Source organism: Mesocricetus auratus, unplaced genomic scaffold (assembly GCF_017639785.1).
Source record: "Mesocricetus auratus isolate SY011 unplaced genomic scaffold, BCM_Maur_2.0 Super-Scaffold_100014, whole genome shotgun sequence".
NCBI classification, from domain to species: domain Eukaryota; kingdom Metazoa; phylum Chordata; class Mammalia; order Rodentia; family Cricetidae; genus Mesocricetus; species Mesocricetus auratus.
The window spans coordinates 26,096,956-26,111,387 of NW_024429197.1; the positions used below are offsets into that span (position 1 = coordinate 26,096,956).

The window sequence follows — 14,432 nt, forward strand, 5'->3', positions numbered from 1 at the left end:
TGTGCTCTCACTTTGATGTTTTGTCTGAACACGACAAGCATGAGACTTTCTGTATTGCTTGAACATTCTGTGCTTGATGATTTGGGCTCTTGTTCCTGCCCAGCTCTCCCATTGTTCAGGCATTGAGTGTCCGGTCTGTCCTCTCCTGCACTCCTCTGAACTGGCCATCCCATCAACCTGGTAGGTTAGGAGACTAGGAAGGAGATCCTGGTTGCAGACAGTGGCTTCAAGAGAAGCCTGTTCCAGGAAGCAGATATGACATACTAGGGAAGTCTGTCCATGGCATCATGGATCCTGATCCAGGAGCAGTTTGAAGCAATGTGAGATCATGACAAACAAACTTTATTGCTGAAAGCAGGGAAGATGGAGAAACTTGTGTGAGGGTCAGTCAGGTAAAGAGACTTGCAGGAGAGATGTAGACAAACTGATCCAGCGACAGTCATGTAAATACAAAGCAAGACTTCACAATGATGTTTAACCCTTAAGGTTTTGGAGACCATGAATGTTTTCTCATAATTAAACATGTCATACTAAGTTAGATTGAGTAAGAGATATTGATATGGGAGAATTACATTGGACTTTTTAGTGGGCTTGATGATGTCACAAGAGTCTTTGGAAAAGTTAAGGAAATTAGGAGAGAGGGTTTTGGAAGATTCTGGCTTTAAAGCAGGTGTAAGAGTCCAGTGTCAAGAAATGATGGTTTATTCTGAGAAGGGGAGGATGAGGACTCTCCAGAGAACTCTGCAGAGGAAGATTGGCCACACCATCAACTAGGTCTTCTGTCAGTGGCAGCCATTTCAGATTTCTGAGATCCAGAGCTGTAAGATAATAACCTGTCATTTTGGACAACCAAGGTTATGACAGTTGATTATTTGTGTAAAGAAGAAGTCATGTAGGGAAAAATAAGATGACAGAAAGATAAGAGGAAAAGAGAGGAGGCTAGAGGACAGAGGAGACTAGGGATCATATGTAGGTAGTAGGAGACAGAAAGACAAATAGGGGATCAAGAGGAAGGAAGGAGTGGGAGAGAGAGATACAGACAGACAGAGGACAGGAGGCAGGGGAGCAAATAGGGGTGATGTAAGAAGAGCAGATAGAAAGCAAGATAGTGAAAGGCACAGATGACATGAAGCTGGAATGTCAGGCAGTACACTCATAGAGTCTGTCTGTGTCCATACCAGAATCAGTGGATCTTCTTGAGATGTAGGTGGATCCCATTCTTGGATTTCAACACAAGTCGAGATATGGGGATGGGAACCCTGGTTGGATCAGGCAGCAGCTCAAAGCGGAGCAGAGTCAGAGCCACAACCACTTTCAGCTCATTCATAGCAAACTGCTTCCCAATGCAGTTCCTGGGCCAGAAAAGGACAATAAGACTCAATAACCTCTGACCTAGGCAGGGAAGAGCTCCTGAAATAGCTTAGAACAGCACTCAGGGCTTACCTTCACATGTCCAGTCTAACCTCTTTCATTAGATGCCACACATATTTCTACCCGAGACCTTGGCTCTCCTGACTTTTGATTCAGCCTCTACATTTTTCAAGGCTATTTGACACTAGCTGTTTTGGAGTTATTTAATCTGTAAGGCCAGTATTCTAAGGATTAGAGGTCAAACTTGTGAATCATTGCTTAGCTTACTCCTTCCAGGGAGATCTAGGACATGGGTTACAAAGAGTGGAGTCATTTTCAGTAGGAAAGTTCCTACAGGTCATTGTGTAGAGGATCCTCTATTGCTGTCCCATTTGCCTCCTACTTAGGGTGTGTCTACCTCCTTTACCAACATCTGTAGCTTTCTAACCGTACTTCAGAAATGTCCCTTGTTCCTTCTCCAGTTTTCTGCCCTGGGCTGTCCTGGACTGTTCTGTCTCCCTGACTCTCCCTCTCCAATGACCCTCTGTACCTCCATCACGTGGGGCTGTATTCAGGTGCCTAGCTACAGCCACACCCTCTACTGACTGCTGCCCTCACCAATTTCCTGCCCATCTCACTTCCTACTTCACACCAAGCTGTTGACTTGTTTTTGAATGGCTCCTCCCTCTAAGGCTGCATACTCCCAATTCTCAGGCTAATGTGCATCTGGCTTTCATTTTTTTTTTGCTGACTGTCCCTGTCCTTCAGGAGCACCCAAGGCACCATTAGTGCTATATTCAAGGACATGCCACAGTCAGAGCATGGGATGACGTCTGAAACACAGAGGATTCAGCAAACTGCTTAATAAGTGAAAGAATGGAGAGAGAATATATTTTGACCATGGATGTATTTGTATTTGAGAATACAGTTTGGCACTAAAGGCTGGGATAGAAGACTGTCATTAATTCCTGCTATTTTATCTAGCATAATGCCTGACACATAGGAGTGCCTTTATATTTTATTTTATATTTGCCATAATTACTTTTATTGGCTCTAAAGTTTAATCCATTTGAATTTAAGGCATGAAGAAATGGAGTTAAATTCAACAAAAAATTTAAAAATCTTCTGAACAGATCAAAGTGTGGTGCACTCTTCCTGAAGTTAGAACTTGGAAAGTTGAGGTAGAGGAGTCATGAGCTCTAGGCATGCCTGAGGCTGCCTCAGAAAAACGCCAGCAGCTGCATGGTTCATTCCAACTTTAGCTGAGTTTCCCAATGCTCTACGGTCATCTAGTGCCAGTGACCTGATTTGCAGTGAGTGGAGGTGGGAACTTTCAATTGTAAAGTTCACCAAATGCTAGACAGACTGTGTCTGGCTTAAAGCCTGTTCTGTGAAAGCTGTTTGCCACTTGAAGAATTCATGAAGTATATAGGCTCAGAAAAACCCACTTCTGCACTGCCTTTTTTTTTTCTTCGAGACAGGGTTTCTCTGTATAGCTTTGGAGCCTATCCTGGCACTCACTCTGTAGACCATGCTGGCCTTGAACTCACAGAGATCCCCCTGCCTCTGCCTCCTGAGTGCTAGGATTAAAGGCATGCACCACCAATGCCTGGCTCTGCACTGCCTTTAAAGCTAACTGTGAGTTGGGTCTCAGGCAATCCTTTTAGGATTTTCCTAGAAGTCATTGGAGAGCCTTCATATTTTTCAGTAGCTATTTCAAAAGTGTTTTATATTTCACTCACCAGGAACCTTAGTAAATACTATGTGCTATAAAACAGAGAGTTTACTCAAATACAGTTATTCTCCTCCTGTTTAATTTTCTTTGTCTGAAGTTGGGTTATACAGCCTCTAAGTGTAACTTCAAAGAACACACACACACACACACACACACATAGTGTGTCAAAGTTTGGCAATTTATTAATTTTAAGAGGGATGTGAAATATCAACACTGTTCAGTGATTGTGGTGGGGGAGAATGCACATGGGTAGTCCATGAAGACTGACTTAAAACTTTCTTCAAAAGACTCACTGTAACACTTCAAATATCTGATTTGACAATTGCGTATGACAGACACCCAAGCAAACTTATCACACACCACAGTGGTTCTACAATTAGAGAACTATTGAGGAAGGGTGGTGAGCCACACTGAATTGGGGATAAATGTATGACACTTAAGAGTCCTGAAACTTGAAATGTTGAACACCTGAGGATAAATTCACAGGAAGAAAATCAACTTAAAGTCCTGCCCGTAAAGTGAGGGAACTATCAGAACACATGCAAGTGTGTGGCATCCACTGACATAGAAATTTGGCTGGTCAATGGGAAGAGTAACGGGTTAATATCTTGATAGTGTCTTCTGAAATGTTACCCTCCCTTTGTACACAGACACATCTCCTAGAAGCTTTCCACCATATCCACCAATAGGATATACCTGGACATGTCATGTGTGCAGGAGGTTAAAAACATCAAGTCTTGCTGCAAAGAGTCCCACAGTGCCTTCTATCAATACACACACGATGTCTCACCTTGCTCCTCCCGAGAAGGGCAGGAATGAGTGGCTGTGTCGGGGAGAATCTGCTGCAAACCTGGAAGGGTCAAACACCTGCAGGGAGACAGCAACTCAGTCAGGACAGGGAGGGGTTAAAACCCTGCTTTCAACCCACCAGGGACAAGACGCCTATAGGTGGGGACATCAGGAGAATTGGTCTGGAGTGGAGGGATCTTCCCCTGCCTTACTGTGGGGCCTCCTACCTCTGGGTTTGGCCACACCTTCGGGTTGTGGTGGAGTGCGTAAATGGAGAGTACAACTGTGGCACCTGTGGGACAGATAGGGATAGGATGGAAGATGGTTATACCCAGGGTGTGAATCCTTGGTTCCTGAGACAGCAGGGCACATACTTGCACAAGAGGTCTGATTCCTGCAGATCATCAGTTTGGGTAGATGTGGGTGACTTGGAAATCGACTTGAGGCATAAAGAAAGAATGTGGAAATGGAGTTAAAGAAAGAGAACAAGAATGATATGAACCTGTTTTGGGAGTGAATCAACTTAGAGCTTAAATTTGATGAAGGATTTCAACTAAAGATATTCAGTCCCCATCATAATCCCCCAGTTGTTTTAGGCTGGTTTTTCAGGTGAGTTAATGATGTTTCAGAGCGGGGTTATATGTCATCACCAAAACAGTATGTGGCACAAGTAGGATTTTGAAAGAATGAGGTGTGGAGGAAAGGGTAATTTCCTGACATTGCAGGGGTATATTATCTGGTCATCACTTCATCTCTGCTGTCAACCTCATGCTTTTTAGAAATTGGACCATGTATGACCCATGTCATGGGATTGATGCTCTCTTTCATTTGTTTTGACCAAGAAAGAAATACATCTCCCTAGCCTCTATCTAATTTTTTATGTGTCCTTTACCTCCCAGCAAATAGGATTTGAGAGATAAAGTCATAATATCATATTCAAAGGTTTCTTTGTGAAGAATTTTCCAAGGATAGAGTTTGTTTATATACATATCTCTGTGTTTATATATACAATTGCACTTACTGTTTATACTGTATTTACTGGTTTATATATAAATAGTAGTTATTTTTTTTGGTTTTTATGAGACAGGGTTTCTCTGTATTGTTTTGGAGGCTATCGGTCCAGCCCGGCCTCAAACTCACAGAGATCTGCCTGCCTCTGCCTCCCGAGTGCTGGGATTAAAAGCGTGCGCCACCACCGCCCGGCAGTAGTTCTTTATAAATAAAATTCCTATGAATTATACCTAATGTAGAGGGTGATAAAAAGATGTGACAATTAGGGATGGAGAAACACATAAAGTGGTAAAGTGCTTTTTGTACAAGCACGGGGACCTATGTCTGATTTGCAGAACCTGCAAATAAGCTTTGTGCAGTGGTACAGGATTGTCATTGTACTGCTGGTGAGGTGTGGGAAGCCAAGTACCTATAGCTCACTGGACATCCAGCCTAATAAGTGAGTTGCAGGTTAGTGAGGGACCGTCTCGACTAAAAAATCAAGGTGGACAATACCCAAGGAATGAACCTAATGTTGGCCTTTGGTTTCCACTTGTATGTACAAACATACAGTTCTGTTTCCAGCTCCAACTTGAAAACACACACATGTGACAGTGAGGACTTATGAAGAATGAGAGTGACTATGAATTGTGTAGTTTGGGCATTTACATTGAGTTTGGAGTGTAAGAATCAAAGAATGTTGGTGTTTCCAAACTGGAATGGATGTATCAGGATAAGGAATGGATTCAAAAGGAGTATTAGCTGATAAACAAGAGATACTTACAACTGCACATTCAAAGTGGCAGAATTGGAGATCATTTAACTTTATAGGACGTCATTTTGGTTTATGTCCACATTAAAAATGTACTTTATGAGGAAGAAGAATTTATTTCCTTAAAAGGAAATGGACACCGAGAGGGATTCAGGACTGTTGAATCACACAGACTTCTGATTATCTTTTACCTCTGGAATGATTTTAGGTGAACAGTCCAGGGAATCTCATACCTTTGGGTAAAGAGCGCCCATCAGGGAAGGTGACAGGTGTGCTGAGCTCTCTGACAATGGTTGGGACAGGTGGGTAGAGCCTCAGGGACTCCTTGATGCACATGGTAGTGTAGGGCATCTGGTCCAGGTGATTCCTGAAACAAGGTCCATTCTGAAGTCAGGTAGACTGGAGACCATGGGCTCCTCCATACCCAAAGAATAAGGGTTCTGTCACCTCTTGAACTCTTACCAGGTAATGGAGGATCCATCTCCCAGGAGGCTCTGAACTTCCTCCCTGCATCTCTGCTGGTATTCAGGGTGAGTGGCCAGAGCATAGAAGATCCAGGAGACTCCACTGGCTGTGGTGTCATGTCCCTCAAACATGAATGTGTCCACCTCAGCACGTATGTCCTTGTCAGACAAGCTATCCCCATTCTCCGTCTGAGGGAGGCAACAGGTGTCATCAGAGCTGTGTGCTCCAGGCAGACTCTCTATGATACACAGGCCTCTGTGACACACCCACCCTGGCAAACAAGAGGATGTCCAGAAAATCCAAACGTCTCTTCTTCTTGACCTTCTCCAGCTCTTCCTCATCCTGCAGTTGATCCTTTCTCAGCTTGATCACTCCATCTGTACAGAACAGCAGTTATCTAAGAGACTTGAGAGCTACAGTAACATTGTGTAGCTCCACGAGTCTCCTAGTCCAAAGCTATGTGCTATGTATAGATCAGTAACTAAGGAGTGGGCAGGGTTAGAAGACTAGTACCATTTGATACAGGCCAGATCTCCTTTCTAGAGGACAGGTCAAGGAAGTTCTGCTTGAACTACTGGGTCAGATTTCACTAAACTTTACCAATATGATGACACCCACATAATACCTGGCATTCTGACAACCCAACTTAAACAGTTGCAGTGTTAAAGTATCCACAAGTGTGTGACTCAGGGACACTGAAGGGTCTACATCTACCTCTGAATTCAATAGCCAGACCCTTTGAGCTAATCCTGGGAAATGATGGAGTCATGAGGTACAGACAGAACCTGTGTGATCATGGGCGAGCTGACAGGCACCGTTGGCCATGCGGCCATTGGAAGACAGACTGTAGATGGTGTCATTCTGATGAAACATGTTCCTCACACGGGAATAAAATAGGTTGCTCAGGTCCCCAATGGCCTGGATGTAGTTCTTATAATTTCTGAGGAAGAAGACACACAATAGATTAGACTGTGAAGAGATCTGACCAGCAGATAGATGGACTCTGGAGAGAGATTTTTGTATGGTAGAGACAGGGAGCATTGAGGCACAACATTAATTTTTCTTATAGCCCTTGTAATTTTTAAGACTGCAGAAGGTGGCATTAATATCTATACATCAATCTCAGTTAGGAATCAGTAGTCTGTAGTTGGGTCAGGGTTGGATTGTGTCAGGAACTGACCCGGTTCTGGGGTCATACTCTAGAATTTTTTTTTATAGAGGCAAGATCCAAGCTGCCCTACCTGCATGTCAGATGAGGCTGTACCAGTTGGTAAGACCAAATGCCCTGAAATTCAAGGGTTGTCACTCACCCATCCACCTGGATGCTACCCTTGTGGCTAAAGGCACACTTCATGACAGTGTCTAGGGTCATCAAGGAGATGTGTTGAAAGATCTCAATAGAGGAGTCCTGACCAGCCAGCTTTTCCCATTTGTCCTGCAATGGGAAGAGGACATTGACCTAATTTTCACAGAGGACTTGTGCTCAATAGACTGGATTCTTTCCCTGTATTTTTGGTTACCCTGTTCTAAGTTATTCAATTTAGATAACATGTTCTACAGATTGCAAAAAAAAACTGTGAAAGGCTACCTATATTCTAGTAAATCATTTTAAAATTAAATGTAGAAACCCATAAGATAAAGAAACAAGTTTTAAATGTTTGTAACTAGTTAAGATGTTTTAATCAACAAGCAGTGCTGTTTTAGGGGGTAAAGAAGACAATGCACCAGGGTTTGAAGAGCTGAGACCAACCTGAGACAATGGTAGGTATCAATCATAAGAAAGTCCAAGTAGCCGGGCGGTGGTGGCGCACGCCTTTAATCCCAGCACTCGGGAGGCAGAGGCAGGCGGATCTCTGTGAGTTCGAGGCCAGGCTGGACCGACAGCCTCCAAAACAATACAGAGAAACTTTGTCTCGTAAAACCAAAAAAAAAAAAAAAAAGAAAGTCCAAGTAGCCACTATGGGCATTTCTAACAAGGTCACCAGTGAGTTTAATTACTATGTATTCATTAAAGATAGCTAGGAATAATTGGGTCAGTATCCAGAGTCTGTTTTATGTTTGTGGTATGTCAGGGTTGACTATGACAATGTGGATATGGCATCCTGTTTCCTGCACATTTACTCAAGTCAATGCAGAAGCACTGAGACTGAAGGGAAACTCTGACTCAGTATCATCCTGGGCAGTCTCTCTTAAGTTGAGGATATGAAGAGGAAATTGGAATCCCTATCTACCATGATACTCTTTGCCTTGGACAATGAGCAAGGATGGCCATATCCTGGTACCTGGAATATTCCTATTTCATCTCTGCATGAAGAACCTATATTCATAGTAGAGTACACATGGGGAGCCTGTGGTGTACACTCTGAGTAGGCAAAGAGTGAGACTGAGAGAGAGAAAGAAGAGAGAGGGGGAGTATGAGCAGTAAGAGGAGAAAGAAGAAGATGCTGCTGCTGCTGCTGAGCTGTGGTAGTTGTAGCAGTATCAGATGCAGCACCTGATGTAGAAAGGACAGCAGAGCTGGGCAGCAGAGGAGAAGAAAGTCAAATGAACTCACCAGCATTGACTGGACGGAGTTGCCCATGGTTTTCACATATGGCTTCAGAATGTCATAGTGGAAGGCTGGGGTTAGCATCCGCCGGTGCTGGAACCATGGCTGTCCATTCAGTAAGAGCAAACCATAGCCTGGGCCAGAGACGTGTGTGTGTGTGTGTGTGTGTGTGTGTGTGTGTGTGTGTGTGTGTGTGATGGATCAGAGAGACAGTTAGATAAACTTGGTATGAAGTGGTGCTGAGGATGACAAGTCTGAAAATTGGTACAGTTCAGAACACAAACTCTAGCTAGTGGGATTCTGTGATTATGACAGCTGTCAGATAAAAATTGCAACAGAGTATCATAGAGTCTTCCTCCAGTAACTGATGGGACCAGGTGCAGAGATTCATAACCAAGCACCAGGCTGAGCCCTGAGAATCCAGTTAGAGAGGGGGGAGGGAATATATGAGCAATGGAGGTCAAGGTCATGATGGGGAAATACAGATAGACAGCTGAACCAAGCCAGTGGAAATTCATGAACTCTAGACCAACACTGTGGAGACTCCAGGGGACCGAATTAGCCCCTATGTATGTGGGAGACAGTTGTGAAACTTAGACTACCTGAGGGGCCCCTGGCAGCAGGACCATGATATAAACCCGGTACATGAGCTAGCTTGTTGTAGCCCACTCTCTATGGTGGGATGCCATGCTCAGCCTTAATGCATGAGAGAAGGGTTTGACCCTGCCTCAGCCTATTGTGCTAGACTTCGTTGACTTTTCATGGGAGCCCTTATCTGTGAGGAGGAATAGACTTCGAGTGGGCTGCAGGGGAGGCAACGGGAGTGGGAGGGAGACTGTGGTTGGAATGTAAAATGAAACTTAAAAGAACAAATACATTATAAAAAATATTGCAAAAGAGTTGGAAGGGATTGACCAAGGAGGGACATACACTATGTTCATATAGGACTGTTTGGTGAAGTGAAAGGTCAGATGTGGAGCTTCTACTTCTTTAGGGTTGGGGTTAGATTATGACAATGGCAGTCGGTCACATTTTGTTCAGCACTTGCAAAATCTAATTGGGACTAGACCACCACTCTGATTTAGACATACATACCAATCCAAGGAGCCAGGAATCTGTAGGTATCAAGTGCCTTTGGATCTGAAATGGAAACAATGGCCTTTACAAGGAATGGGCTAAATAAGGTGGTTGAAGTCATGGGCTTCTGTGATCTTTTAATGACTGTCTGTTGGTAAACTGTTCTATGTCACTGTTCATTTCCTCATGTCTCCTAGGTTTCATGTACCAGTAGCTGGACTCGTTCTGGGGCTGGATGGTGATTGGTGAGAAACAGTCCTTGTGCTCAAAGTAAAAAGCAGGACAAGTATTACAAGTGTGTGTGTGTGTGTGTGTGTGTGTGTGTGTGTGTGTGTGTTACAGTTACAGTGGATTATGGCTTAATTATCCTCTGTTTCCAGGAAGGTAACAATTAGAGATTTCAAACTCAATCCAATATGAATTTGAGGTTTCTTTTTCAGACCTGGAACAATTACATGGCTTATCATCTTAATTTGATTAAATATCAAAGAAATATTAAGAGTTTTGGCTGAGGGACTTGAAATTTCAGAACTGAGTATTGTACTGGGTTGTGGCCAAGGAGAATGGTAGCTAGACGGTGTCAGGAAGTGGCTGAGTGCCACACTCCTCTGAAATTTGGCAGCCTCACGCTATTTACAAAGAAGAAGGCACAAACTCTTCCAAATTACATGTCACTCTCACCTGATCGCCCCAGAATCACCTTCATGTAGTCAGGGTCATAGATGGAAAGGCTAGCTTTGCTCCCCCAAAGCCAGCGAGTAAAGGCGCTTGGAAAGTTCTCCACACACTTCAAAACCTGCTGTAGCTCCTGGTCACCTTGGAACTGCTGTTGAGGGAAAGATAAAGCAGTGGGACTCTAGATTAGTTTCCAGCGCAGAACAAGCACACCAACATAGTTCTAGAGTGTTCAGAAGCAGCTCAGGGTTTGGAGCAGTTTGATGGACTATCTATGCTATCACTCAGTTTTGCTACATCAGGGACTGGTCCTGAGCTGGATTTGACAGTGCCATTTGGTGGATCCTCAGCAGTACACACAAGCACTACATCCCCATCTCCTTCTAAGAACATCCATTGCACAATCCTTTGTTGAGTGCCTCTCCACATATCCTTCTGCTTGTCTATGGGCCTTATTTCCCAGGTTGAGAGTAGAAGGAGTCAGTACTATCCATTCCCAGTATGCTGTCTGCTACACCATCTTCTTCCTGGGAGATCTCAGAATCTGTGCCTGGCTCTTGGGCTGAGCACTGTGATACAGTGAAGTCATGGTGCCTTGAACCTAAGTAGCTAACAGTACAGGTTGTGTGGAAGGAGAAAGGAGGGCTAAACAGACCCCCAGGAAATTCTAACATCAGTGATCTCACTTGAGGATACTACACAGCCTTTTCCCTTTACATGGTATAACTTCAGGATTTCAGCTTGTAATTTACCCATCTTCAATCTTCCCTTGAGGGGAATTTCTGAGGGCAGTTGCCCACTCATCGCAGCAGTGTGAACTCCTCCTGAACCTGACAGCTCCTGAGATATGTGCCATTGCTAAGCTAAAAAACCCACAGGTGCAAGGCTTCCATCTCACTGATGTCTGCGTTCCCAGACAATCTCTGAGCTTGGGAGAGAATATACATGAGTGAGTATGCAGGGAATCACTCAGAAGCTGTTTGAGAACACCAGAGGCAATTGAAGGTGCTCATCTTGAAGAGGAGGAGACTACGTAGGCTCAACCACAGCCTTCCAAGTGAGGGGCTATCAGTACAAAGCAGAGCAACAGCCAGACATGTTGAACCACCCTAATATTGGAGGGTATCTCAGCCTGAGCTGTGTGTCTCATGAAGTACTTGGCATTTTATACAGCGGGCTGCATCCTGTGATCTTGATGGCCGGTCTCTGAGATCCCCCATCCTCCCTGCTCTCCCACCAACCTTCCCTTTCCTTCTTCCCTTCATACCTGATGTCCAAAGAACCAGTGAAAGGGTGGGGATGGAAATTGCTGGAAAGCCTTGAGTAGCCATTGCCTGTGCAGGTACAACTGGACCACTTTGAGCAGCAGCAGAAGCAAGCCAAGCACCGAGGCCACTTGGAGGAAGCCAGAGATGCTGCCTACAAATCTGCTGGGGCTCAGAGCAGAGACACTCATGGTGCAGGCACTCCCGAGTCACAGAGTGTCCTCACTCTCAGGAATCCTCTCTACCTCCTGCATAAATCCTGAGAGGACTTCCCACCTAGCAGTGGGAGGGAAAACTGTTAAGGTAGACAGAGCTTGTTCTCAAAATGCAGTTGGTCAGTTAACATGAATGATTTACCTTGAGAGGCAGAGAAATGATTTGTCAGCTGATGCTGGTTAAGGGTCAGACCTGTGCCACTTTACTCTCTTTGTGTTAGTCAGAAACATTTATTTATTTGCTTTTTAATTTTCCTTTCATCGTTTTTTATATGCCCATGGGGTATAGTATGATATTCAACACATGGGTATTGCACATGTTTTTAAGCAGAAAAATCACAATTTCTTTAAATATTCATCCATTCATTTTTTATTTTCCCCCACAAAGTTTTATTTGTATTTAAAAATCAAGCAATGTTGTTATAATCTTGCTTAAGTATGTCATGTGGTCACCATACCACTGCCTCTTTTCCCAAGCTTCATGTCTTAAGTCTATGGTTTTTTTATTATTTTATTTTATTTTTTATTTTATTTTCCAGTTTAAATTTAGATAAGAAACAAGGTTGCTTCACAAGTCAGTTCCAGGTCCCTCTCCCTTTCCCTCCCCTCCTCCCGTGCCCTCCCCCAACCCCCCCATTATCCCCTCATTCCCCCAGGGAGGGTGAGGCCCTCCATGGGGGTGTCCATAGTCTGTCATTTCATATAGGGCAGGGCCTAGACCCTTCCCCAAGAGTTCAGGGTGAGAGTGCACCTCACATTGTTCTATGGGAGTCCAAAGTCCATGTGTATACTTGGGATGGGTACTGATCTGTTGCCCAAGGCTCAATAGATTGCCTAGGCCTCCTCACTGACACCCAGATTCAGGGGGTCTTGATCAGTCCCATGCTGGATTCCCAGGCTGATGCCTGGGATTCAAGAGTTAACCTCTGTCTGGTCAGCTGTTTCTGGGGGTTAAACCAGCTCAGTCTTAATCCCTTTGATCATCAGTCCTCCCTCTCTGTTACTGGCTTTCTTGAGTTCAGCTCAGTACTTAACCGAGGGAGTCTGCCTCTTCTTCAATCAGCCACTAAATGAAGTTTCTGTTTCCCAGACTCTCTGGCCATAGGCTTGTAGGCTGGCACTCCCCAGATCTATGTCTAAAATCCATATATGAGAGAGTACATGCCATGTTTCTCTTTTTGTGACTGGGTTACCTCACTCAGGATGGTTTCTTCTAGTGTCATCCATTTGCCTTCGAATCTCATGATTCCATTGTTTTTTTCTGCTGAATAGTACTCCATTGTGTAAATGTACCACATTTTCTCTATTCACTCTTCGGTTGAGGGACATCTAGGTTGCTTCCAAGTTCTGGCTATTACAAATAAAGCTGCTATGAACATAGTGGAACAGACATCTTTGTTGTATGAATGGGCATCTTTTGGATATATGCCTAAGAGTGGAGTTGCTGGGTCTTGTGGTAGGTTTATTCCCATTTTTCTGAGGAATCTCCATACTGATTTCCAAAGTGGCTGAACCAGTTGGCACTCCCACCAGCAATGGAGGAGTGTCCCCCTTTCACCACATCCTCTCCAGCATAAATTATCATTGGTGTTTTTGATTTTAGCCATTCTGACAGGAGTGAGATGGTATCTCAGAGTTGTTTTGATTTGCATTTCCCGGATGGCTAAGGATGTTGAGCACTTTCTCAAGTGCCTCTCAGCCATTTTAGACTCCTCTATTGAAAACTCTCTATTTAGTTCTGCAGCCCACTTTTTAATTGGGTCCTTTGATGTTTTGGAGACTTGCTTCTTGAGTTCTTTGTAAATTTTGGAGATCAATATGGTTTTACTTGTTGCGTTTGGGAGTTCCTGGAGTTCCCACAAGAAACCCAGCACCTACTTAGTTTCTCCTGAATTGTCTGTGGAAAATGAATGGTGAGTAGTTCTAATTCAGTCTAAAGAGCATCTAGGCACTGCTGCTCTTCTCTCTCTAGGTCTCATGGGCCTTGTGATGCCAGAGGTAATGATGAATATCTTGCACTGCTCCTGGACCATTCATCCTCTGTCTGAAAGGGATTGAGCATCCTACATTGATGTCGAGCATCCTACATGGATGCTGAGCACATCTTCCAGATGCAGTTTCTTTTGACTGGACAAGTCTGAGCTTAAGCTCATGGGACTTCCCATTAACATATCACACACACACACACACACACACACACACACACACACACACACACACACACACACCTTTTTCCTGTGTTAACTGTTATGTCTTGCAGGGTCATCAATGATGTTTAGGATTCTGTTATTTTTACTGCTTCAGTTTAGTCTGAGCTCTACTTTTGTGGGTCAATAGATGACTGGGGGCAATAGATGATGTGGACCTGACTCTTCTTGACATCTCATTTTTTTCTGATTATGGACTCATTCTGACCAAATATCTGTCTTTAATGGCAAAGGGAGCCAGGCTAGGCAGGATAATGAGTTCCCTTTAAGCAACATGGACTGCATATCTTTCTTCCTCATTCCTGTCTTGTTTTGCTTTTCTAAACCAGTGGGTTTGTATCTGT

The 14,432-nt window shown here is 44.0% G+C and overlaps 1 protein-coding gene across 2 annotated transcripts; it reads right to left on the reverse strand.

Annotated features, from left to right (window-relative positions):
• Positions 1-226: 226 nt before the first annotated feature.
• LOC101844652 (cytochrome P450 4A10) lies at positions 227-11,857 on the reverse strand. Of its 2 annotated transcripts, XM_040756938.1 has the most exons (13): positions 11,669-11,857; positions 10,408-10,552; positions 9,745-9,789; positions 8,656-8,783; positions 7,412-7,536; positions 6,887-7,041; positions 6,372-6,478; positions 6,099-6,289; positions 5,870-6,003; positions 4,102-4,166; positions 3,876-3,952; positions 1,179-1,352; positions 227-818 (listed from the first exon to the last, which is right to left on the reverse strand). In XM_040756938.1, exons 1-12 carry the CDS (start codon positions 11,855-11,857, stop codon positions 1,184-1,186), a joined length of 1,530 nt encoding a protein of 509 aa, XP_040612872.1. In that variant the 3' UTR covers positions 227-818; positions 1,179-1,183. The 2 variants fall into 2 exon arrangements, with proteins under 2 accessions (XP_040612872.1, XP_040612873.1); XM_040756939.1 differs by lacking the exons at positions 227-818; positions 9,745-9,789 and having other exon boundaries at positions 1,243-1,352; positions 3,876-3,935.
• Positions 11,858-14,432: the final 2,575 nt, after the last annotated feature.